General features: G+C 38.6%; 4 protein-coding genes across 4 annotated transcripts in view; 3 read left to right on the plus strand and 1 right to left on the minus strand.

Annotated features, from left to right (window-relative positions):
• pcif1 (phosphorylated CTD interacting factor 1) overlaps positions 1–3,508 on the plus strand; it is a 13,433-nt gene extending 9,925 nt beyond the window's left edge. Inside the window, exons 13-16 of the mRNA XM_053498721.1 lie at positions 22–206; positions 307–400; positions 505–680; positions 1,867–3,508. Of these exons, the coding sequence (XP_053354696.1) occupies positions 22–206; positions 307–400; positions 505–680; positions 1,867–2,155 (744 nt within the window). The 3' untranslated portion in view covers positions 2,156–3,508. The remainder of the gene's footprint in view (positions 1–21; positions 207–306; positions 401–504; positions 681–1,866) is intronic.
• Positions 3,509–5,959: 2,451 nt separating this feature from the next.
• Positions 5,960–20,237, plus strand: LOC128526648 (deoxynucleotidyltransferase terminal-interacting protein 1). The gene is made up of 13 exons (XM_053498727.1): positions 5,960–6,342; positions 8,057–8,127; positions 8,279–8,375; positions 8,455–8,553; positions 8,642–8,707; positions 13,500–13,556; positions 13,722–13,783; positions 13,865–13,910; positions 14,000–14,058; positions 14,997–15,057; positions 15,150–15,221; positions 15,319–15,374; positions 19,285–20,237. The coding sequence occupies exons 1-13, from the start codon at positions 6,259–6,261 to the stop codon at positions 19,391–19,393; spliced, it is 939 nt and encodes a 312-aa protein (XP_053354702.1). The 5' UTR covers positions 5,960–6,258; the 3' UTR covers positions 19,394–20,237.
• Positions 20,238–20,521: 284 nt separating this feature from the next.
• On the plus strand, positions 20,522–23,814 carry ube2c (ubiquitin-conjugating enzyme E2C). Its single transcript, XM_053498917.1, has 7 exons — positions 20,522–20,594; positions 21,359–21,478; positions 22,841–22,868; positions 22,959–23,045; positions 23,143–23,347; positions 23,473–23,532; positions 23,628–23,814. The coding sequence occupies exons 2-7, from the start codon at positions 21,375–21,377 to the stop codon at positions 23,663–23,665; spliced, it is 522 nt and encodes a 173-aa protein (XP_053354892.1). The 5' UTR covers positions 20,522–20,594; positions 21,359–21,374; the 3' UTR covers positions 23,666–23,814.
• Positions 23,815–24,412: 598 nt separating this feature from the next.
• On the minus strand, positions 24,413–26,477 carry zgc:109913 (regulator of G-protein signaling 9-binding protein). Its single transcript, XM_053497625.1, has 2 exons — positions 26,276–26,477; positions 24,413–24,957 (listed from the first exon to the last, which is right to left on the minus strand). Exons 1-2 carry the CDS (start codon positions 26,475–26,477, stop codon positions 24,443–24,445), a joined length of 717 nt encoding a protein of 238 aa, XP_053353600.1. The 3' UTR covers positions 24,413–24,442.
• Positions 26,478–26,717: the final 240 nt, after the last annotated feature.

Below are 26,717 nucleotides of genomic sequence, written 5' to 3' on the forward strand. Positions count from 1 at the left end.
TCACTGTGTGTTCTTTTGTAGGTGATGTTTGGATCTGGTGTGAACGAAGGGAGTGGCCTACAGGGAGCACTTCCTGTGCCAGTGTTCGAGGCGCTCAACAAACAGTTCGGAGTCAGTTTCGAGTGCTTTGCCTCGCCGCTTAACTGCTACTTTAAGCAGTTCTGCTCAGCCTTTCCTGACATTGATGGTTTCTTTGGCTCTCGAGGGTAAATGCTAAATCTTGTTCTGCTACATCTTAGAATTGAGCATGCAGAGATGTATACTTGGTGTAGTTTAATTTAACTCTCCTTTTCTTTGCACTTTCAGGCCATTTCTAAGCTTTTCACCGGTCAGTGGCTCATTTGAAGCCAATCCTCCATTCTGTGAGGAGCTCATGGATGCCATGGTCACACACTTTGAAGTAAGAGATACATTTTGGATTTCATTTAAGGTTTTTTTTTGTTTTTCAATGTAGTGTGTCCTGGAATCTTATTTGTGTGTTTGCTGTCAATCTCTCTCTCCTAGGACCTCCTAGAGAACTCTAATGAGCCTCTGTCTTTCATTATCTTTGTTCCTGAATGGCGTGATCCTCTGACCCCAGCACTGACACGGATGGAGACGAGTCGCTTCCGCAGGCACCAGATGTCAGTGCCAGCCTTTGAGCACGAATACCGCAGTGGCTCTCAGCATATCTGCAAAAGGTCAGATTCCCTAAGTCTCTCTGCCAGTTTTTAAGGATGATGATGATTTATTGCATGCAAATGAAGAACACTATAAACCAAAATTTTTTCATGAATTAGTAACATCCTTTATACCAGAATACACCATTACACCTACTTAGATAAACTAAAAATGTGTTTCTTTTATGTAAATGCATTGGATTTGTGAAACAAAATGAAGCATGCAGCTAAGAGAAATTGATTTCACTAGATTCTGAATAACTTTTTTTTTTTTCCTTTTTTATTTTAATAATTCTTCCTGCTGGTCACATTCAATTGTGTGGAGCAGTTTGCATTTGCTTAGAACAAATTAATTGATTGAAAAGAACTTCAGTAAGGTTTTTTTTTTTTTTACATGTGCTTTTCTTTCTGCTTGTCAACTGCTTAATTTCTTAATAACTATGATTAAATATACCAAAAGCATTGTAGATGTGGATCAAGAAATGAAGGGGGCGAAATGAGACTGCTTATGTAAAGGGCCTAGAGTTGTAGACCATGATACAAACCGTTTGTCTTCAACAGTTAATGCTAGCAAATCCACTGTAAATGTAATGCATTTGTACTTGCTTACATTTTAAAAACGCATATCATCTAGGCTTACATCAATAATTAAATTTAAGTACAGTAAGTACCCGGCTTACAAACGAATTCAGTTCCAGAAGCATGTTCGTAAGTCGGATTTGTTCGTAAGTCTGACTGAGTCCTACATCCCTATCTCACCTACGAGGAGTCTAACAGCCATAAGTATGGTTCATTGCGATTTTGCAGCGTAGTGATTACATTTTCAATATTTCCGCGCAAAAGAATTTGTTTATGGTACCACCTAATTAAATTGATTTTAAACAAAAGATCATAAACTCCTTAAAATCTAATGTGTTTCTCTTTCTCTTAAGTTAAACAAGGCAAAGGTTTAGAAAAAGGTGTAGTGAGGCTTTAGCATTTTATTTAAAAAAAAAAAGCATGAAGCAGAACTTTCACTACATGCGTCTTGTAATAAATTACCTCGGCTCTAAAAAGTATTTTTCTTAGTTGTTCTATGCTTGTCTTTTATAACTAATGATTATCCTAAGCAGCTGTTACTAAGACTATTTATTTTATTTTATAGTGACCTCTAATGTAGTTCGAAGCATTGCCATTGTAACTGATGTGATTAAATTCCTTTTTTAAGAGAGGAGATGTACTACAAAGCCGTCCATGGAACAGCAGTCATCTTCCTGCAGAACAACGCCGGCTTTGCTAAATGGGAACCAACCAGTGAGAGAATTCAGGAGCTGCTGGCGGCATATAAGACTTCAGGACGCTCACTGTCCTCCCCTGGACCTTCTTCTTCTTCTTCCTCCTCCTCTTCCAGTAGTGGAGATAGAGACTCCAAACCGAGCTATGAGCGCTCCACGAGCCAGGAAGCCCCTGGAGGTCATGAAAGTAGCAGCCCTGCACCTGAAACATCAAACATTTAAGTGTGTGTATATCTATATAAATATATATCTATATTTGTGTGTGTGTGCGTGTGTGAGGGAGGGAGAGAGGGAGAGAAGGGGAGTGTGTTTGGGTGGACAGTGACTGACCGCATGATTTACGTCAGTTCCTGAGAGAGAATGAGGAGAGAAAGAGTTAAAGAGAAAAGATTAATTTACTTTTCTCAGTCTCTAATATTTAAAGAAATATTATGGGTTTTATTATTAATGTTGTCATAGTTATTGAGTTGTTTTTTTTTTTTTCGTTTTTTTTAACTGATTATTTGGTCACTAAATGCATTTTGTTGTTGCTGTTGTCATTTGAGATGTGGTTATTCTACTTGGGTCCTGTTTTATTTTGGCCTTTTTAACTTTGTGCTTTGCTCCGTGGCAGAGTTGTCTATCTGTCAGGTAAAGAAAGCAAAAATGGACGATGGTATCTCTCTTGTGCTTTTTTTTTTTTTTTTCAAGTCATTTTACTTATATGGCAACAGACGGGAGATGATGAATCCGTGAGTGGGCAGCTACGTTCCTAAGCCCTTAACATGCTCATACATTACAGAGTAGTAGTAAGCCTTGTACATACAGATTAGCTGTGCTAGAGCCAATTTATTTTGTGCTGGAGAGACTCATTGAAGTACCCATACCAGCCTTAGTGGTCCCTCTTCTGAAACAAAGCACTGAAGATGACAAAAACTCACCTGGGAGTTTGTTCGAAGTGGTTCCTTTTAGTTGGGGTTCAGGATACAAAGGAGTATAAGGGCAAAAAAAAAAAAAAAAAAGAGGATAGTTGAGCATTTTTTTCGCAGACAAAACTTGTCAAATACTTCTAAACTGGGTTCAACGTGTTATAGTTTCACTTTTATTTTTTTGTTCTTAAAATGTGCACAAAGGATGAAGATGAATCCAGTTGTTTCTGTTTACTTATCCATAGGAAAACAGTACAGTATGTGCTTTCAGAAAGGTTTAGTACCATTGACTGTGATAAACATGATAGTGATTTGAGTACAATATTTTTTTTGTCTGAATTCTCAAAGTTCCATGTGGTTAGTATAACTTCCATCCTTAATTATTCAGTCCTTTCCAATGTCTCAGTAAAAATTACCAGAGAAAGCAATAGGTGAAGCTAAAAGCATACACGTTATGTGTATATGTGATATTGCATTTTAGCAATACTTCTGTCCTGCCATACTATAGAATTGGTCCCACTGTCTTAATTTGAGTTTTAGAAATATCATTACTAAACGCCTTTTTTTCTTTCTGTGGTTACAAATATGTTTGTAATTGTGTATTTACTCCAAAATGAGATTAAACCTGATCACTGGGCAGCATAATGAATGTAAATTAACACACACACACAAAAAAAAATGGGGAGTAGACCTAGGATTGAGTCTTCTTTCTACTTCCAAAATTCTTAAATTTATCAAATGTTGTGTCGCAATCGGCTTTCTTGCAGTTAGTAACGTGATTTGAAATTCCAAGCATAATTATATCTATGGCCTCTTGATTTCCTCTGATGTCTGTCCTCACCTTTCTCTCTGTATATACCCGTCTTATTTTTAAAGCATAATTGCTTTATGCTTGAGGGATGGCTCATGCACTCTTGCCATTATAGCAGTACAGAATTTTGTCTAACGTCATTGCTAAGATCTGACTTCCTGAAAGTAGTATCTCACCTTTATGAAGTCTTTATCTGGCTTTCTCATTCCTCGGGTGTTTCCCCATCACCAGCAAAACTGTATATATTGTACAGAAAAGCGTTATGAAGTATGATTTTTTTTTTTCAGCTACAGTTGTAGAGTGGGCTTTTTTGAAAAAAAAAAAAAAAAAGATTCAACATGTCTTTCTCCCCATGCTTTTTATTTCTTTTAATTAAACAAATCTGTTTAAAAATTATACAATTTATAAAATAGAAGTCATTTTAAACTAAACCAAAGTGATAACTGAAGAGGAGAAATCTATCTTGTATGTAATAGAACTATGTACGAAAAGTACTGCATAGTGTAACCAGCAAAAAAAATAATAATTTGTTATTTTTATATTTCACTGTTGTATGTGTTCTTTTTTTGTTTGTTATTTTGCTTGATCCCATTTGTCACAATCAAAAAAAAGAGATAATTAAATGTATAGTGCTTAAAAGCTTTGTCATAAGTGTTTTTACTGATGCTGTTTACAGATTTTCCTAAATGTTAAATGATTTTACTCTATCAAGTTTTTGTTTTGAATGCTAAGAACCACTTATATACTGGATATTACCAGTCTTTACGTATGAACATGAACTAAAAGTCAAACTAATATTTAATTGGACTGTCTTTTTAGCATTGGCTACTATTGTTTCGACAACTTTATGTAATGTCAAAGCATTTATTTCTCTGCAGAGGTGACAAGAGTCTAACCATTCTATAAATTTTTCTCAAAGAATCTCAAAAAATTTCAAAAAGGTTAAGGTTCAGACCCTGTGGTGATCAAATATTTTGTGTGAAAGTGATTCCTCATGTTTCTTAAATCACTCTCACAATTTAAGCCTGATAAATCTTGGCATTGTGGTTTTGGAATATGCCTATGCTATCAGAGATAAAAAAAAAAAACTCTGTAAAAGTAATGCACTGGTCATTCCTTATATTGAGGTTGTCAGCTGAACTCCTTTTATCGCCACATAACATTACTGGCTTTAGCCCTGTCTAACTGAAGCAGCCCCAGATTATAACACTTGGCTTTTACAGTAGGCACAATGCATCGCTTGATGCACTTCCCTTCCCCCTGACACCCATCAATCTGGAATAGAACTCATCTGAACTCATCAGACCACATGATCTTTTCCGCTGCTTACATTGATCTTTATGATGGAAGCCTCATTTTGAAGTTGACAGTTCTCCATATGCTCCACTATTCTTATTTTAGGTTTTAATAATGTGTTGAACAGCTCTTAGCTCAAATTCCAGTAATTTTAGCAACCTCCTTAGTTGTTTTCTTTGCTTAATACAGGCAAAACTTTACCCTTCTGATACAGTAATATCTTTTTCACAAACATGAGATACATCGTCCAACATGGTTGTTTCACAAATCAGAGGCTTCTTATTGCATCAGTTAGGGTTAAATGAATTTCTATTAGCTCGCATATAAATCACTGCAATCCAACATTCACACACTTGGCAATTTAGGCATGCCAGTTAGCATAGTCTGCATGTCATTGGACTGGGGGAGGAAACAGAAGCACCCAGAGGAAACCCACCGAGCATAAGCAGAACATGCACACAGATTGAACCCTAACCGTGGAGGTCCTAACCAGTGCTAACCACAATGCCACTGTGCTGCCAATAACTGTAGTAATAAGTAATATAGTTTTTGGACTTTGGATTAGGATTAGGAAGCTTGAAGAACTTGTGTGCGTACTAAACTTTCAGGTATTCTTTTTCATGTTCCTATACCATATAGCAGTTGTTCTCAACCCTGGTCTTACTGGACCCCCTGCCCTGCACATTTTTGTGTTTTTTCCCCTGCTCTGTCACCCACTGCAATGATGGAAGGGCTCTTATTTGTTGTTTCAAAAAGTCACAAGCCTGTTTTACTTCTTCAGTGTATTGTTACAGTCCATTTCACTTTCGGTTTAATTCTATTCTACTGAATATTTGACTTGCCCAATCTGAGGTTCTCTAACGCTGTAGTTTAAATGCCTCTACTGTAATGGCGGAACAGTCGGTACAAATAACCTCATCGTTTAAGCCCGGCCTGGAAATGGACGCGCATGCGCAGGCTTTTACTTTGAAAGACACTGCCTTGTAACCGGAAGTTGATTATTGAAGTCATTTTAGTAGACAGCAGGGTTTTTTGGGGCTCCGTTCGCTGACATAGAAACACGTTAGATTTAAAGAAGTTTCTGATCTTTTGTTTAAAATCGATTTAATTAGGAGATTTTAACAATGTGGCAGATTGGTTTGAAGTGCACAGCGGAATATTTTTAAACGGTTAGTCCAAAAGAGAATTTAGCTCTTGCTCGCTGTCAGCTCGTATTAAACAAGCTAGACACGCAGTTGTGAGCTGAGAACTCTCCCACGATCACAAAAATAAAACGCTGTTAAGTGAGTAAAGGAGTGAGTGCAGCAGTAATGGGAGCGCACAGGAGTGAGGGGCGCAGAGAGTGGCTCCAGCAGCAGGAGGCTGGCGAGCAGCAGCAACAGCTTCAGTCCGTGGTGAGTCACACAGCCGGAGGGAGGAAGCGCGCGCTCTCTCTCTTTTTCTTTCTACCTCTCTCTTTTTCTCGCACACTCTCACCCCGCTTGCCCCCCTTTTATTGAGCTGTAGAGAAGACTGTCATTATGTTTTTCCAATATTATTATTTTACCAACCCTATTACAGTTATTTAGTCTTTAAAACCACCATTGGACGCGAATTTAAAATACCGCACGCAGCATAGGGTTTTAGTTAACCATAACTAGTACTGTTTAGTATGGCAGTGAGTAGAGTTTATAAAGTTGTTTGGCAGAAGTGTCTCTGTCACTTCCTGAACAGTGTCAGACTGAGCTGCAGCATACTGTGTGTGTGTGTGTGTCCTACCTCAAGCAGAAAGCAGCTATGCATTAAGTACTGTATATTCACCGTACCTGTCAAAAGTTTGGATTTGTTTTCTGAAAACTATTAAATAACACGTATGTAATTTAAGTAACAGTAACAACAGTCAGCTGTTATTTTAGGACATGAAGGTCAACTGTTCTGGGGTAGTTCTTGTAAGAACAGTATTGTCTAGTGAATTTGAAAAAATGATTAAAGCCATTATGAAGGCTTTAATGAAGATCATGAGTAGCAGACACATCTCTGTTCAAAGGAAATTAATATTATTATTACTTTCAATGCCTTCAGAATAGTTTTACACTATAGGAAAAAAGAAAAGTCAGGAAATACCATGGATTTAGAAAGTGTGTCCAATGTTTGTCTGTCGCATTTGACAAAGTGCCCATATATCCGATTCTAAAACAGGTTGTTTACGTAACAACCTCATCAGCAACCTAATTTTCCCTCTCGTCTGTTCCATCCACTCAGCATTCAGCATCACTAGCATGTTAATCTGATGATCTGTCATCATCTGCACCTGTTTCTGACTGGTTCATGCCTTACGTTAGATTTTTTTTTTTTAAATGCTTGAATAATTCCTAGGTCTCTGTGTGGCTCTGTGGGAGACAAGCATTAACACCTTTTTTTCACATTTTCATATATTATTTCGTAGTTTTGACCGCTTCTATGTAAAATAAATAAATGAGTATGTGTGTTTAGACTTCGGACTGGTGCTGTATTGTTACTGAGTTGTTGTATTTATTAGCCACTTTGACTGCTTTCTTAAATTAAATGACGATTATCCAAACCTCAAGAACTGAAAATAAGATGACTGGGCCCAATGTTTTTCCCTCAGTGGAAAGGAATGGGAAATAAAAAAAAATAAATAAATAAATAAATGGACAGAATATTTTTGTGTGCAAGGAATATTAATTAAACTGTCAGTTGCAGGACATTTGTGGAAGTTGTTTAAAGCAATTTGTGTTGCTATATGGACCTGTGCAATCATTTAATTGGCTACAATTTATTAGAGATAATTCATTTGGGAATTAATTAATTGTTTAAAATAACCTTTGTGGTGCTAAATACATATTGGCAAACATCCTTTTAATGTGATTATTTGTGACATTTTCTGTTAGTCTAAACATAGTTGATTTAATAGATATAATTGTATTTTATATTTAGACATATTGACATTTATTGCAACCACAATACATGCCAAAATAGGATCGTGTAGCCTAGTTTTATGGCTACAGATATTTGATATGACTGCTTATGATTTTTGCGCAGTCTAAAGTACTAAAGTATTCTGTCTTTATCCACCAAATTTGTAAACATTTTTTTCTTGTCCATTAGAACCCCTGGAACATCATGATCAAGCACAGACAGGTTCAGCGCAGAGGTAGACGCTCACAGATGGCTGTAAGGTAACTCTGAACATACTTATTTCAGTTCATTAATTGTTATGTCTTCCAGATATTTTAAGGCGTCCTGACGTCTAGCTGTAAATTGTACAAAGCCTATGATGTCAGGTTTCTGACAGTTACTGACAGTAATCAGCCTCTGTGTGGCTGCTAGTTATACAGATCCTGTCATTTCTATGGACCTCTTGCGGACTGTGCTGCAGCCCAGCTTCAATGATGACATTTTGGCAGTCTTTAAAAAGTATATGAAGGTAAGTGCTCTATGGGTATCATGACAAGGAAATTGAGTATTGAATGGGCAGCGACATCGGTTGTGCTTCCTTTGCGCAGTTTTTTGAGAAAGCAGCGAGCAACGTGAAGGAGAACATAGGGGAGGATGTACAGACTGATCAACTCATCAGAGAGGCATGTCGAAACTGCTTGGAGCATGTAAGTAAACTACACTTCTTTAATTAACTCTTTTGGAAATATATAAAGAAAGAGTGTTTGTTAAGAACAAGAACATCTTTTCATCTAGGCCAAACAGCTCTTTCCTGAGGCAGAGAAAACTGTTCAAAGACCTCTTTTTGATCCTGCTACAAAGGTAAGAATCAGTCAGTTGTGTCTGAAGTAAGGATGTCAATATTAATGCGTAAACGCGTGATTAATCTAGACATTTTAAGGCATTACTATTTTTCTAAACGCAAATTAATCATATGTGACGAGTTATCTGAAAATTTGCACATCAACTTCTGCTTCAAACCTGAAAAAACCCAGTAGCCAACTACAAGGGAACATGAGGATCAACTCTGGAATCACTTTTAATTCTTGTGTCTGACAGCTTAGCAGGTTACACAACAACCATTCAAAGTGGATTTAATTAAGTGGTCGATAACCTTAAATGAAAAACCACAAAAAAGGTACATCACTATTTCTGATAATTAATAGCTAAAATTACTACTTCTAATAAATATTAGTTAAATAAAATTTTAACGAATACAACTAAATTATTTAAGCAAGCTTAACACATGTTGATCCATGAACTGTTTAGCAATAATGTAATAAACATCACATTGCATTTTATTGTGAATACATGAAAATTACACTTAGTAACCCATGTTATGTTATGATTTTTGCTTGTTTCTCTCTTGTATTGATCACAATATTAATTAAATCAAATATCAAATGACTCAGATTCAAGTGATAATCAGTCCTTCATATAAGTCAAGAGCAGTATTATCATACCATCAGCGTCCCTGAGATCACCAGCAACGATGCGCTTCCCTGTCTCACATGTTACTGACTGCAGTTTCTTGACTTACACGCAGGTTTTAATGCACAGACCCCATACTGTTACATCATAGTTACTTAGCGGTAGAGACTGTGAGGTGGCGATTCTCTGTCACAGATGGTGCTTTTATGTTGAGTCTGTATCTTTGACTTCAGCTCCACCATTTCACTTATTTTAGCTTTACACCTCCCACTTAAACTACTGGTTCTTGAACCCAAGTAGTTCATACTTTCCTTCTGCCAGTTCTACTGTAGGAACCAAGACAACTTTGTTTGACAATCTTGTTTGTCAACTTCTTAATGACCTTCTCTGTTTTGTTTGTGGTGCTTGCTGGTAAAGCCATTGCGAACAGTAGTCTCTGCTCCCCCATTCCTGTAACGAGAACTTGCAGGATCGATTTTCCAGGGCCATTTTCTTGGGTTTCACCACCAGTCACTCGCTGGCTCAGCCTTTTGGATTTCCCCAACCCTGTTTGCAAAGAAGATCTGGAACCTTCAAGGTCTGTTTGTCGAGTTAAGCTCCCATTTCCTGTCTCTTGAAATGCCTTTCTGACAAGAATTGCACCAGGCAATCAGACCAATCGGGTCATGGAGCCCAGCAACTTAGTACAGTAGCTGTCTCCTGATCAATGGGTTGGATGTTTTCGGTTTCTCTTCACTTTTAAGAATGTTCTGGCCTTTTCCTTTTTGGGAAGTTAATAGAAGTCATGATGTAGAGTTTGCCCTCATCTACCAAGTACCCTGTTCTTAAAGGTTTATTTTCTTCTTTTTTCATCTGGTTCGGAAGTACAGTATAATCGCTTGACTTTAAGTTGGTGCACCAGTCACTTGCCTCCCATTTTGCCCTGACCTAACCCATGGCTTGAGTGCAAATCAGTTGTCAGCGCACTCAGTTGTCAGAATCTCTTCAAGTCCATTTATTATCATGGTCAGTCTCTCCTGGTCATTGTGGGATGTGAGGATGTCATCAACGTAGCTATCCTCCGCAGTACTCTGCCCTTCTCTTTCAAATGAGTAAACTTTGCCAATCGCGCTGTTTCACGCATAGCTAATTGCGCGATGCATCCAGTAGTGCGATCTCTGATGTCGACCTTTGTTATGGCATACTTGCCTATTTCTTTTTCTTCCATATCTCTCCAAAGGAACTTGTGGAGATGCACTTCACGCTCTTCGAGCCATCATCTTAAAATCTCCAAGAGCAGCAAATACTCTCTTTCTAAATCGAAGCAAGACAGCTCTGATAGGGTTGAGTCCATCTGGTAGAGAGAGAATTTATGCTCAGTCCATTGAATTTTTGGCTACTGTTCTAGACCACCCACACCGGAGTGGTTGTTGAGTGTGGGTTTGGTGCCACTAAGTGGCTGACATACCAAACTCGTCCCTTCCACTTCTCAGTCTCTTCTTTGGTGAGTTTCATCGCTGCTCCTCTTTTGACCATATCGTGGACCTGAGCTGTAGAAATACCTTGCCATTCTGGTGCTCTCTAAGAAAAGCACTTTCCACCCCGTTTCTGTTGTATGGAAGGGTGGATGGGTCCTGAATCAATGGATACTTTGTATCCCAGTGTGGAGAATTTTAACATAGGTGAGACCCTTTCTTATGATCTTAAGTTCCTTCTCTTCTGCTATAGTCATTTCTTTTCCTCCAGGCTGACGGTTACCACAACGGCACCCACCACACTTTGGTTCACAGGCCGCTCCGATACTGTCCCACTTCCACCACTCAAGAAAATTCTGGTTACTTGCCAGTGAGGTTTCTGTTTTAGTTACATGACTTTTCTGTCTTTGGATTACTTTGGGGATATTTGGAGCTTCAGCCTTTTCAAAGATTACCTCATACTTGACTGCAGCTGCCCTCATGAACCAAGCACATGAGTCTGAGATGCATTTTGCTGTCATATCCACCTTCTCAAACATCTATGGGACAGTCTTTTTTCCAACAGACTGTCTCAAAGAACGAGATCTCCCAGCACTTAAATTTTTTGTGGCGCGAGGTTCCCCTCTCAGTGGCTGATAAGGAGTTCAGTCTTCTTCGGCTATTTCAATTCTTTGAGCTCGTGCCTGGAAAGAATTTTTTAAGTTGCTCTGGAGTTACACTTCTGTGGACTTTGGTGATCTCCTCTAACCCATAACAGATCAACTGAAGGGCATTTACGGTCCCCTCGTGAGTTTTGACTCGACTTAAAGTTCCATTTTGTCTCTCTCAGAGCAGTCTACCATCTTAGCTTTGATGGTGAATGCTTTGAACTTTTCTGGTCGTTCTGGTGAGAGGTCAGCCAGAAGCTCCTTCTGCTCATCTGTAAATCTGCTTCCTTTCCTGGGGTCTCTGGTGATGGCTCCTCCCCCACCCATGTCCTTGAGTTTCCCCTTTTGGACAAAGGAGGTTATGGTGGTCTGACGAGGCTCCCATTTTACAGTCTTTGTTACTGCAAAGATAGTTGTCGTCGCACCTGTCACCATCCTTGTGACATCCCCAGCACTTTTTACACGCACCCAGTTCCTTTACAATGGAATTCTTCTGTGCTAGTTTTAGTTCTTTGAACTTTTTGCAGAAGAAGATTTTGTCTCTATGCTTCTCTTCTCCACATACGACGCATCCACTTTTTGTAGAAAATTTCGTTGTTACTTTTCAGACTTCTTTTCTGGCCTTTCTGCTTTTTCTGAGATTTTGAGCTGCTCAAGCCTTTCAAGAATTTCTTCTTCTTTCTTAGGAATTTTAGTAGTGCATTGAAGTGTTTCTCTGGTGTGATGCCATTTTAGGATCCGTCATGTAGACCAATCATTGTCTTTTCAGAAACTCGGGTAACTTGCTCTCAATGGACTTTTTCACATGCAGATTCTTGATTGCGCTGATATTTCCAAGGTCCATGAAATCTGCCAGTGCTTTTTCTATCATTTGGATTAACTCTATAGCCCTCCTCGGCTGATTCTCTGTCACACCAGGAATCCTTTCTAGCTTCTAAACAATTTTCACGACGATTGTGGTTCTGTTTCCATAGTGGTTCTCCAACACACTGAAGATGTCGGCAGCTGTGTTGTAGGAGGAAAGCCTGAGCTTTTTGGCAGTCTTGTTGTCAATGCTGTCCACTTGTTGAATCTTTTTAACTTCAGTCAACCCTGTGGGTTCCCCTTGTCTTTAGAGGTTTTTCCAGTCTCTCTTCCAGCAGTAGAAGTCCCTCTTATTACCACTAAACGTAGGTAAACTTGTAGGTTTAATTTTTACTACTGGCATAATCTGCGCTGCAGATGCTATCACATCCATCTGATTTTTCACATTGGTTTCTGATGCTCGTGCATTCTCTGTAATCCTTTGAGTATGTGCAAATTGAATTTTTCTTGCTTCACACTCATTGCTAAACTCTTTCAGCTTGCATGCATGACTCTCTTACTCTGCTCTTCCAGAGACTTGGGAAGAGGTTGCCGCTTTCACCAGTCTCATCAAGAGTTCCAGTTGCATACTATAGCCGAGGGTATTGACAGACATGGTGATGGCGCGTTCACAAGCTGTCTCTGCCGCAGATATAGTAGCTGACAGCTCGGCTTGTCCATATCTTTTCCAAAGTTTAGTTTGCCCTAGCTCGTTAATTTTCTTAAGCCTCACATTACGTCTTTCCTCTGTCCTTTTAAAATCAGCTTCTTGCTGTTCTGATGTGTGATGTCATACTCTGAATGTGTCACAGTTGTTCCTTGTCGAATGACTTCAGCTCCACCATTTCACGGGATAATGGTACGTTTAGCATGGAGAATAGGATAACTGAGTAAATATTACCAGGTGTGCTGAACAGCAAGTTTCATTATATAAAAAAAAAAAAAAGAGCTTTTAGGTTGAAGTTTAGATAAGACGAAAAAGCTACCTTCACGGTGAACTATTTTTACCAGAATACATTAATACATTAAATGTAAGACGTGGCAGTGGTGGCTCAGGCAGCTAAGACTCTAGGTTGTTGATTTTCGGATCTGAGATTCTGGGTTTAAGTCCCACTGTCGATGGGTTGCCATCAAGTTCATCAAGTGAACTGATTATATAATAAGATTAATTTGTTAGTCATAATTATTTAGTATGGAATGTAAACTTCTTTGGTTTCACTAAAAGTTTTCATTCTTCAGCGCTCACGACAGATGGATGATGATTCCAGCCAAAGAGGAAGCCCGATCCCTAAAAAGGTACATTTAATAAAGTCATCTTTGGTCATAAACTACTTCAGTATCAGGAAATAAAAAGGTCAAATGTAATGGCAGGTTGATTTGTTCACTCACATGTTGGTTTACAAAATCTGTGTCTTTATTAAATTGTTTGAATATTTACTTTCACTTTTGGTTCTGTTTAAGCGGAAGGGACGCCCCCCACTGCCGACTCTAGCTTATGACAGGACTATACCATATAGTGCACCGTAAGTATTAATTATGATCTTACAAGTGGTAAAAAGTGTAGTTTTTTTTTATTCTCAGAAATGTTATTTTATTTTCTGTAGGATTAAGCCTAAAATAGCTGAGCCAATAAAGCGAGAAGGACCTAAGGTAAAAAGATGTGATGTGTGATTGTGTAGTAATAGGCTATGTATAGTCAGACAATAGAAACCTTTAAAATTTGCTACTTACTTTTGCAGTGGGACCCCGCCAGGCTGTCTGATAAAAGCACATTTGTTTTAGGATCCAGGGCAAACAAGTAAGGGTTTGTTTATTATCATTAACATTATGCAATGGTTACTGTAATATGAAGAGTTTGAGAAAGTAATGAAGCGTTTAAGCCAAACCTGGACTTGAAGCACAGACTCTTATCCGCAGTAAACCGTTTGGATGTTGCCAACTTTTAAAAAAATGGCGTATGTCTGTGAATGATGATCTCGGCCCAGGATATGTCTGAATGATGATCTCGGCGCAGGAATTTTGAAGTCCACTGAAGTTGTGCCTGTAGAGGGCACTGGTGGCTCAGTGGTAGGTGTTTCGCCTGCCATGCGGAAGGCCCGGGTTCGATTCCCAGCCAGTGCCCAAACCCCCCAGCCACTGGATGCAGTGCCGGTCCCAAGCCCAGATAAAATTGGAGGGTTGTGTCCGGCGTAAAACCTGTGCCAAGTTGTTGTGCGACCGGATATTCCGCTGTGCGACCCCTTGCCGGGAGCAGCCGAAAGACCACTAACAACAACAACTGAAGTTGTGCCTGTGGACATTCAGTTAGTGGAATGCCTGATCCTTGAAAATCGACAGATAACTTGTTGCCAATTCGCGTAAAAGATGCAACAGTCTATAGGAACTATACACACAATCATTGATGATTACTTGCACATTAGAAGTTATTGACACATCCCCTGTACAGTCATAACCCTATCCAAGCCATTCTTACATGTTTAAGCCACCAGAGAACTTTCTGCTCTGATGGTATCCAAGAACTAGTGAAACGCTGAGATAAGTGTATTAGTGTAGGAGGAGATTATATGGAGAAATAAAGAGTTTTAACTCTCATAACTGCATTCTCCTATTCCACACAATCATAAGTTCCGTTTTACCTTGAACACCTGTCCTATAGTAAAATAATAGAATACATACAATACATACTGCTCTGTTTGGTTGTGTGGAAAATAAAACTAATGCTAATTTTAATTTCAGGGCTCTGGGAATGGGAGGCACCAGGGGAAGGATCTATATTAAACATGCAGATCTTTTTAAGGTACTGAGAAAATCTGTGTTTACAGTGGGATTTATTTCTTCTGTTATTGTTGATTAAAAAAAGAAGAATTGCTCAATGTCTGTGTTTTTCAGTATGCTGCTGATGCTCAGGATAAGCAATGGCTTGCAGAACGGCAACACATGAGAGCCACGGGTGGAAAGATGGTAAGAATCTTTATATGAAGACAGAATAATTAAAAAGAAAAAAGAAAAGAAACTGTTCTAGAAATTTTCAAAAAACCTAATGCATTTAATATTTTAGGCATATCTACTAATCGAAGAAGACATTCAAGACCTTGCTCTAAGTGAAGAATACAAGTAAGTTCATACTAAAAAACCCACTATAGTGTCTCTATCTTGTGTAAAGCATTAGTTAATGTTCGACAAGACTGTAGGTTAAGTAACTAAGCATTTAATACTTATTTTAGTACCCTTCAAGGTATAAGCAAAAAGAATAACACACGCAAAGAGTGATATTTGCAGCGTAAACTAAGACTGGGAAAGACACCCAAGTCCACTGTGGCCCTGACCAGGATAAAGCTGCATCTGTCCAGATGATCAGAAATTAATTTTGTCTAGGTTGACCTCTCCTTTTAATGACCACAGGTTTTTAATATAAACTCAGCAAAAAAAGAAACGTCCTCTGACTTTCAACTGTTTCTACCTTCAGTAAACTTAATGTGTAAATATTTGTACACTTAGAGTCAACACCATAAGACATAAACTAAAAATGTTTCACAATGTGTCCCTGAATGAAGAGAGGCTTAAAATCAAAAGTACCAGTCAGTATCTGGTGTGGCCACCAACTGCTTGAAGTACTGCGGTGCATCTCCTCCTCATGGACTGGACCAGATTTATCAGTTCTTGCTGTGAGATGTTACCCCACTCTTCCACCAAGGCACCTGCAAGTTCCTGGACATTTCTGGGGGGAATGGCCCTAGCCCTCACCCTGCGATCCAACAGGTTCCAGACGTGCTCAATGGGATTGAGATCCGGGCTCTTTGCTGGCCATGGCAGAACACTGACATTGCTGTCATGCAGAAACTCACGCACAGAACGGGTATGGCTGGTGGCATTGTCCTGCTGGAGGATCATATCCGGATAAGCATGCATAAAGGGTACCACATGAGGAAGGAGAATGTCTTCCCTGTACCGCAAGGCATTGAGATTGCCTGCGATGACAACAAGCTCAATCCGATGGCGATGTAAAATACCGCCCCAGACCATGACGGACCCCCCACTTTCAAATCGATCCCGCTCCAGGGTACAGGCCTCGGTGTAACTTTTTGCCACTCCTGTCTGGTCCAGCGAAGGTGGGTTTGTGCCCATAGGCGGCGTTGTTGCTGGTGATGTCTGGTAAGGACCTGCCTTACAACAGGCCTACAAGCCCGCAGTCCAGCCTCTCTTAGCCTGTTGCTGACAGTCTGAGCACTGATGGAGGGATTGTGTGTTCCTGGTGTGACTCGGGCAGTTGTTGTGGCCATCCTGTACCTGTCACGCAGGTGTGATATTCGGATGTACCGATCCTGTGCAGGTGTTGTTACACGTGGTCTTCCACTGCGAGGATGATCAGCTGTCCTTCCTGTCTCCCTGTAGCGCTGTCTTAGGCGTCTCACAGTGCGGACATGGAGATTTATTGCTCTAGTCACATCAGCAGTCCTCATGCCTCCCTGCAGCATGCCTAATGCACGTTCACGCAGATGAGCAGGGGCCCTGGGCATCTTTCTTTGGGTGTTTTTCACAGTCGGTAGACAAGTCTCTTTAATGTCCTGCGTTTTTAGAACTGTGACCTTAAATGCCTACTTTCTGTAAGCTGTTAAGGTCTTAACTTGATTATGGTTAATTGAACATGCATGGAAAACATTGTTTAAACCCTTTACAATAAAGATCTGTGATGTTATTTGGATTTTTACAACATTATTGTTGAAATACACAGTCCTGAAAAAGGGACGTTTCTTTTTTTGCTGAGTTTAGTTTAAATCTAGAGACTGGCAAAGACATCGCATGTCATTGCTTTTTCATGTTAAATATGTTTGTTAATTTGTGTTTAATTTTGGCAGAGGAAACCAAAGGACTCATTTATCAAAGCATATGTAGAACAAGTTTTATAAATGTGTATCTAAGACTCATACTGGGACTGATCTTATTTACATATGTGTCCAAATTTGCACTCGCAGTTTTTTTTTGTTTTTGTTTTTTTGCCACTCTCTGGTTTGTAGCTGTTGTATGAGAGGGGCGAACTGGCCAAGACTTAATTAGAAAGAAAACTGATGCAGTGTGCCCATCAGCAACGGTGCATGTGCCAACCCTTCCCTCATAGATCACTCCAATCCATATTTAGTCACAAACCTTATGTTGATAAGTGCAGGTATTCACCATTGCATTGTTTAAACAATATTAGAGTTGTCTGAGATCTTGTATGGATGACAGGGAAGTTCTCCAGCACATCTCAAGGACTTTTACTGATCGCCAGTGAATGTTTAAAGTTCTAAACATAATTCTACAGAACCCCTCTTTCCTGGAATATGTGCCTGTGCCATCAGGGGAAAAACATAGATGTCATAACATGGTCTTTAAGTATATTCATGGCATCATCTCACCTAATTTTATTGCCACGTAATTCTGCTCATCCTAGACTTGACCGACTGAAACAACTCCAGATCATAACACTGCCTTCAGAGGCTTATACAGTGGACATTATGCATGAGTTTTATGAGTCTACCTTGTCTGAGACTAAGACAAGACCACAACTACAGAATTATATAAATAAATGGTCTCTGAATTGTCTGATTTATTTGTTAATGTCATAATTTTGACTGCTTTATTTAACTGCAATCAATAGCTTGACTCATTTCTCATTTTAAACTTTTGTGTATTTAATGTGGATTAATAGGGAAAGTAAAAAGAAATCTCATTTCATGATGCTTGCACAAAAAATATATTGTTTAAGTTGGAAAGTAAAACATAGAAATGTTAATTAGATACAGTTTAATTATATCTGTGTGCTCAAAAAAAAAAAAAAAAAATTTTGTCTGAAATTTCTTTTGATTATTTTATCAAGAGATTTCTTATGGTAGAGAAATAAATAGGCATATTTATTTGTTTTCTGTTGGTGTTTTAATGCGAACATGGATTTTCCAGGCAGATTTTAGTGCCTATGATTTGTATGTTCCACATTTTATTGTAAATGTGTGATATACCAGTCTTGTCTGGTCTTGGTTTTACATGGTTTTGCCTTGCCTTGGCCTTGTCTCAGCCTCGGTACACTCTGTTCTCGGTTTGGGTGGTCTTGTTCTCGGTTTGGGTGGACTACAATACTAGAAAAATGACACCCTGGGTTTTGGGCCAGAATATCCTAGCAATTAGTGGATTCAACAACGTCCTCATAGTCTTCATAAAAAACACCCAGAAAGACTAGCCACAGATTTCATGGCCACTTTCTGATCTAATCATAAAACCTAATGCCATTTCTAGTTCGGATGATGTTCAGTGAGGTTTAAAGTAACTATTTTAAAAGCTTGTTGTTGTGTGTATTGTGAAAGTGGTCTGTGGGACCAAATGAATTAACATTGGACGAGCAAGACTGTGAGTTTTCTCACATCCTACACATTTGGCTGTTTCTGTCACATAGACATATGCTATTAAATGTGTGGTAATATTAGCACCTTGGGTATAGAATTTTTCTTTTATTATTGATTGTTTTGTTTGTTGATTTATATGACAGCATCTAATCGTCTAAAGATAATTAAGGAATTGCAACTGTTTATCCCTTTGTTTCTAGAAAAGTTGCACATTGTTGCCACTGTTTTCCCCTAAGGCAAGACACAGCATCTGCCAGCACAGTGGTTTGTACCTGGACTACCTCGACTAGACTAAAATTATCAGACCCCACCAGAGTTGGTCAAAAACAGAGTAGCTAATTTGGTCTGTAGTTTCCTCAGGAAGGAGAGGGGGGAATTGCTGACAGGGTTTATCTGGATGACAATAAAATCACGATATCATCTTTTTTATTCTGGGTAAAATAGTGTTTTTGCGCATTTGATTTTTTCCAGTCTTGGGTTGGCTTTATCACTGAAACCTTTGCAGTGTTACAGGACATTTTGTTTTTATGACATTTGGAAAATACTGTTAGCTAATTAAGCTTCCTAACACTAATTGATATTTAGCTAAACTTTTTTGTAAATAGTTAAATACCTAATGAATATTTGTCTCTCTTTTAAATCCCTAGAGACTGTCCAGAATTGAGATTGGATGAGTTGAAGCCCTTCATTGTGCCTACTTGGATGGTAGAGAAGATGCAGAAGACCATGGAAGCTCAGAGATCTGAGAAGGATTAAAGAATTAGGAGCTTAGCACCGTAAACAGTTTTTAAGGGTACAAATTCTGATCTACGATCAACTCGCGGTCCATATGGTATAAAATACTTTAAAGAATAATAAATATATTCCTTGATAAACGGTTAGGAAACACAGCTCCGGAGACTGACTTACTTTGATCCACACAATACCTAATGGCATAGCAATAGCAGACTATGGGACCAGGCCATGTTGAGGAAAAGATGTCTTGGTTATATTATTTTAATTTCTTTTAATTTTTTGGTTTCTTATTACACAATAGATCTTGATCTTACAATCAAGCTTAACAGTTTTCCCTTTGTGTGAAAAATTGTGAACAGTTAAGGTTTAACAACTCAGTATTATTAGAGATGATATCAAATAGAATCTTTTTTTCACCTTAATCACAAAAGTAGCTTTAAATGTCCATAAGTACGTGTACATATGTATTTTCTTACATAGGTTTTGTATGATGTGTCTGCACATGTATGCATTTACGGATAGTGTCATTGAGCCCTTTTTTTTTTCTTTAAGTTTGTGTTACCTTGAAATACCTTCTGATGGGATGTGACAGGTTTTACATGATGCCAGAGAATCTGTGGGGATTTGTTTTTTCTGTATTTGCGATTTACAAAAAAAAGGGAATTTAGGTTACTTTTAGGTAAGGAGACTTTTCTTTAACAGATGTAGCTTTACTGCAGTATGGTAATAAGAAGTGGCACATTTTTTGACTGATGTCTGCTGGTTCTAGAGAAATAAAATGTGTTTGATATGCCTAGCCTTAGTTACATGTTTTATATTGAAAATTGAGGGGTTTGTGGTGCGAAATAAAAGTCCTTATATTCTGCGCCGTTTGTTTTTGTTTTTTCTCCTTCTTCTTCCCTTTATGAGACGTTTTACCAAATGTAAGCATAAGCAATCTGTTTCTTCTGTTCTGCTGCATGGTCAGCAACGGTTATAGACACGCCCATGCGAACGCGTCGCCCAATCAGTTTGTAGGCTTTGTAACGTGCGTCATGTCGGGTCGTTAAGGCCAGCCCAAGTTTGTTCTATAAACTCTGCTGTGATTGGTGGACGCAGTTGGCTGGGGGTGGGGTTACGGTTTTGAGAAAGTAAGTTTAAACGGGGGGGCGGGATATGATTTTTAAAATCTGATTGTGAACTCGTCCAGCAGTGCTGTTAGCGAGAGGACTGCATTTAGCTGGTAATGTGGGTTTTATTATAAACTTTAATGTTCGACTACATGACTGATATTTAAATATACACCAATACAAGCTAACCATGTAATCGGAGAGATTTTGTTTAAATTAGAGTTATTTGTTTTAAACCATGTAGCTGATTTGTTCTAGACATTAATGTTAGCCGAGTTAGCTAACATTACACCGGGTAACGTCAATAATATTCTTATGCTGATAGTTATGACATTTCGGTTTAGATACGCTAAATGTGTGTTTTGAAAAAAATATATATAATAATATTAATAATTGTTCACTTGGTTAATTAGTTGTCTTTGGCGTTAACTTCCGGGTGTTGTGATTGCGTTGAGCTAAATGCTAACGAACGTTAAGGTCTTAATGACGATGCTAGCGAAGCCGGTTTGAGCTTCCACACCTCTCTCAGACTTGGATCTGTCTTAGACTCGGACTATCAAGAAGTAAATCAAAAGTGCGTTCAGGTAAATCATTTATTTAGCCAGACTAAGCTTTTTTTAAAATGTGAAATGAATTAGAGAGCGCAGGCGAGGTAGAATTATCCTCTGTTCTCTCAGTCTAAAAGCAGTCTATAGAGGCGAGTGAGTGTTTTCAAGCATCTGCACTAAACGTCTGTAAGATTCTTCAGCAGCGGTGATTTTGTTTCGCATCTAACCAACGAACCGCTTCTGGTTTAAACGTTAAGCAGCTATCTGTGTTTAGGACACTTGTTGAATAACTGAAGGGTGAGCTGGTGTTTGTGCTTTTTTTTTTTTAGACTCTAGTGTTACGCGATGGCCTCTCAGAACCTGGACCCTGCTGCTGCAGCTTCTTCTACAGCCGCGTTAAAGGGAAACGAAACCACCGGAAATGTGTCCAAGGGCTCTGTTACTAAAAGGTGTGTAAGTGACGAGTGGTCGCCATCAAACCAGCTGGGAGACACCCACGCACGCGCGCACACACACTCAGTGCTCAACATGTTGTGTGTGTATATTATGGATGGGAATCACCAGTCACCTTTTGATACGATATTATCACGATACCATGGTGCCGATTCCGTATTATGGCTCTATACATTTTCTTCTGATTCTATCAGAATGTTAAACCTTATCACGTTTAATGGTTAAATGTAGTCTGTTCCTAAAAAAAAACAAGCACAGAGGTAAAGCAATACAAACTAACTTAAATACAAGAGTTCAACTTTTAACTTAAAATTCAATTAAGCAAAAAGCTAAATTTTTATTGAGTATCATGTAAGTCATCCGGCATAATTATTATTTCTAAAGAGACTTGGCAAATAATTCACTCCTTTCTCATGGAAAAAAAAGTGCAAATAGTTCAGAGAGCGCCACCTGTAGGATTACAAACAAACGGCGATGTTTTACTGCCTTCTAACACCTCCAAAGTAAAAAAAAAATATATATATATTTGATAATGAGCATGTTGGTGGGAGATAAAGGTTGGAGCCTTTTACTACGTGCAGTGAACCACCATAAAAATGTTTCTTTTGCACCACTTAAGTTTCTGGAGATTCATTCATTCTGTCCTATGTACAGAATTGGTTATATCTGAGGCTGATCAGCCAATCACCGGACACAGACGATCAATCTGAAAACCAGACAATTCTGGTCACTGTCCAATCGACTGGTTCATCTTTATGATAAATGTAAAAAAAATAATGATTTTGGAGTCATTGTGGCTATGTAAAATTGCCACACAAGAGAATCCACCCCATCTCTAATACATGTATGTACATACACCCACACACTTCAGAATAATGCACCATTAAAACCTGGACAGTCCTTTTCTCACATCTCCAGAGTTCACTCCTTTATACTTTATTCTGTCTGTGTGGGTTAACCAAAGAATCAACTAAATCAAAATCCTTAGTGGCAAGCTTCTCTACCAATTTTCCTCACGTGCAGTGTCTCGGGACTGACAGGGATCCAGTGCCAAACTGATTATTGTAGATGACGAATGTTATGATGTTTCTGTAACTTCAGGTTTTTCGCATTTGTGACTTTATCAAAACATATAATTATTATTAATAAAATGGAACACAACTGGGTAGAATGGTTGTAGTGTAGTCCATAGGGGTTGGAAAAAGTGATGCAGGTAATACAAGCACTGCAATATGTCAAATTTAATAGATATATTGTCATTTAGGATTATTTTAAATGTGTTTTATTTTAGTCTAGGATATTTGGTACTAAATATGTGCAAATTCCTAAATGTTGTTCGTGTCTTCCGCTTCTTCCAGGCTTCAGCAAGAGTTGATGACGCTCATGGTGAGTTCACAGAATGCCCTTTTACTCTTCACATTGTGTTAAAAAAATTATTTAATTAATTGATTATTAATAATATTTGATGCATTGCAGATGTCAGGAGACAAGGGTATTTCAGCATTCCCAGAGTCTGACAATCTATTCAAATGGATTGGAACAATAGATGGCGCTCAAGGAACAGTAAGCTTTAGGCTTTTATATTTATTCTCTCATAAGCACAGTTTAAGTTGCAGACATTCAAGTTTAAACTGTAATTATCTTCTTTTTTTCTGTTAAGGTGTATGAAGGTTTGAGGTATAAGCTCTCTTTGGAGTTTCCTAGCGGATATCCGTACAACGCTCCTCGGGTGAAGTTCATCACATCTTGTTTTCATCCGAACGTTGACGAAAATGGGTTTATTTGCTTAGACATTTTGAAGGAGAAATGGTCTGCTCTTTATGATGTTCGATCTATTCTGCTGTCCATTCAGAGTTTACTTGGAGGTAATATTTCTTAAACCTTAAGAGGCACACTTTACTGTCATTTATTTTTATTATTATTGTTGTAAGTAGAAGTAAAATCTAATAACTTCGTCTGTTATCTCTCTCTACCTCCCTTCTGTTTAAAGAACCCAACAATGATAGTCCTATGAACTCTGCAGCTGCAGAATTATGGGATAACCAAGAAGGTAAGTAGTTACGCTGTTCAGACCAAGTAATGTATATATACTATTGTGGCATTTCATGAGAGGAAGTCATCACTTTCTATGTTTTCTTATTGCAGCCTTCAAAACCCATTTGCACGCAACCTATAAGAATTGACTGATGAAACTGAGCATGTCTGCCTCTTCGCTTTTTATCTCACTATGTGACCTCACTTCTTTCCTTTTGCCCAAGACTATGTAAATTTAAATTCTCAATGTGTTCTGTATTATATTTGTATGTTAAATAAACCTGTCTCAATAAAATGATATTCAGTAGTTGGACTTTTATTATTAGACCCAAATACTGTCTCTATTAGTTTAATGCAGTAGTGGGGATTTAATCTAAGCCTTAACTTATTTAACATGCAAGCTAAATAAATAATGTAACCATAAACCTCATGTATCATGTTGCAGGGAATAGAAATATTAGATGGACAAAGTTTTATTGTGCAGATTATAGTATTTATGAAATAAATGTGCTGTAGAGAATCTGGAAAGTTACAGGAATGTGTCCCTGAGCTGTTTAAGAACATCTGTGCTAAAGCATTCATATTGATCTCACTGAAAGATTATGATGCAGTTTAATCAATTTAGTTAAGTTTCTGATAAATTGGGGATAATTATGCCATGATTATTTTGCCCCCCTTAACATAATCCCATTCTTAATGTGATCTGCAGTTCCATTTGTGTCTGTAGTACTTACAGATAGTGGGCAGTATTGTAGCGTTTGTGTGAAAATTCAGCCATCCTACTGCGCATCATGGAATATAATGAGAGCATGGAAGTTGCCAGATGGATCATGATTAATCGTGATTTTGTTACAAAAAGCAAGACATGCCAAATTAATTAGAGACTGAAGACTGATTTCTTATTAGCTACATGGTCCAAAATGGCACTAGTTGAGCAAACAGAATATGCATCCTAGCTTACAGTTGAAATGACTGCAGCAGCCTGATTTTCCCTCCTGTGACACCACTTCCACCTCCATCATCTCCTCCAAGGTGTCATCATCCTCCTCCTGTGTTTCCTCAGACCAGATTTTCTGCATTGGCTCCACTGACCACAGTGGCACATTTACCCTTTGCAGCATTTCCTGAAGCAGGGTCTCAACCTCCAACACGTGGCCCTGCAGGTCAGGCTTCTCCTTGCACTCTGTTGCCACCCAGGGGCTCTGCACGGTGACAGCGCGACCTGCCACCTCAGTGCCTCCTGCAAGGGCACCTGTGTTAACCAGAGCCTGTCTGTCCTTCTGCTGAGCGATGGGAAAGAGTTCCTGGAGCACAGTGACCCTCTTGAGCTCCTGCTGGAAGTTCTCCAAGGCAGACAGGAGCAGCACCCAGAGCCGCTCGACATGCTTGTCCTGGCTTTGCTCTGTCTCAACCATTAGCTCCAGCAACCTCCCGTGCAGCCCTGTAACACGAGCATGATAAACAAAGCCAAACAAAACTGCTCTCATCTTTCTTTCTTCAATATTTAATCAGCTTTTGCCTTTCAAATCGTTAGTTAAGTAACTAGCCATAAAGTTTATGCACATCTTTAGCTTGTGTGATGAAATACTGCAGGTACAGTACGGTGTCTAATCAGTATAATGTTTCATTTTCTTGGATTTATCAAAGATTAAGTTTCTTTTTTTGCCCATACAGTTTGTCTGCTGGCTAATAACTATAATTCAGGGTGAACAAAACATGCCAGGACATTATTACCAGTATTGCTGTAATTATGCTGAAAAATTAAAGCTGCCACTGATAAACGCCCTTGTTTGAGTTAATATAAATGAAAGTTTATGTATGCCTATAAAATATACATTTTTATGAAGTACCAGTCAAAAGTTTGGACATAAGTTTGGATTTATTTAGATTAATTTTTTTCTAGAACAATACTGGATTTTTTTTCCAAACTGTGAAATAATATATTGCATTAGGTAATTAAGTAACAACAGCAACAGTCAGTCATTATTTCAAGACACGAAGGTCCACTGTTCTGGAACAGTTCTTCGCAAGAGCAGTATTCTCAAGTGCATTCGCAAACCCGTCAAGCATCATGATGAAACTGGCTCTCATGAAGACCATCCCAGGAAGGAAAGACCAAAACTTACCTCTGCTGCAGAGAAGTTCAAGTAGAGTTACCAGCCACTGCTCAAAAATCACCAATTAACAACACCTCATAATAGAGCTGTTATGAAGGCATAAGAGCAAACACATCTCAATATCAATAGATGATTCTTGCATATTTTGGATGCCTTCAGCATTCGTTTAGAATATAGCAAGAAAAAAAAATCAGGTAAGATCTGAGAATTAGATGGTGTCCAAACTTTTGCCTGGTAGTGTATATAATATAAACCAAAACTACATTTCAAAAATAGTCATCTGTTCAGCACAGTTTAATTTGCTGTAATTTGCTTAAACAAATACGGTATATCTTATTCAACTCATGTTTTAATAAACATAGGTGTGAAAGTTGAAAATATTAAGAAAAGAAAAAATACTCATATGAGAAAATTGTAGTTTAATGACTCATTATCAGTGGGGTAAGAAGACATACACCTTGAAACTGGATTGCTTTTAGTGTTAAGTACATTCGAGACTAAGTACATTCATGCCTGTGTTTTTCTTTTAGTAATCTGAAGCACATTAATAATTTCTGCATGGCCCTGTAATTACAAGCAGACAATCCCTTTCACTGTGTATTTCTGTTAGAAAAGCCTTGTAAGGTGGCTCTGCTCTCTTACCCATACATATTTTATGCGCGTGTCCCCTGGTTTCCTCCAGCTCGTCTCTCAGAAGACTGCTGTCTGTGTTACTCCCCAAACAGGTGGCCATTTGCTGGAAGCAGGCGGTGAGTTTGCTGAGGGCGGCCTGCGCCTGCTCGCACTCACTCACTCTCCTCTTCCTGGCCTGGATCTCTCCCACCGACCTCCGCCAACGATTCATGCTCCACCGACCACAATTGGTTAAAGTTTTAGCACATCTGGAACTGGGTTCTTGGGCACAGCGTCAGATGGAACGTCTTCCAAAAATAAGTGCAATATTTGCCGAAGTTTATTCCTGTATTACATAAATGGTAAATATTCCTATTTCTACATTTTACCAAAACCAGATTATAAAATGTATAATTTGTTTTCTGGATGCCAAAAATTCGTTATAGATTAAAGTTTAGTATAATATTAATTT

The sequence above is a fragment of the Clarias gariepinus genome, chromosome 6 (assembly GCF_024256425.1).
Source record: "Clarias gariepinus isolate MV-2021 ecotype Netherlands chromosome 6, CGAR_prim_01v2, whole genome shotgun sequence".
NCBI classification, from domain to species: domain Eukaryota; kingdom Metazoa; phylum Chordata; class Actinopteri; order Siluriformes; family Clariidae; genus Clarias; species Clarias gariepinus.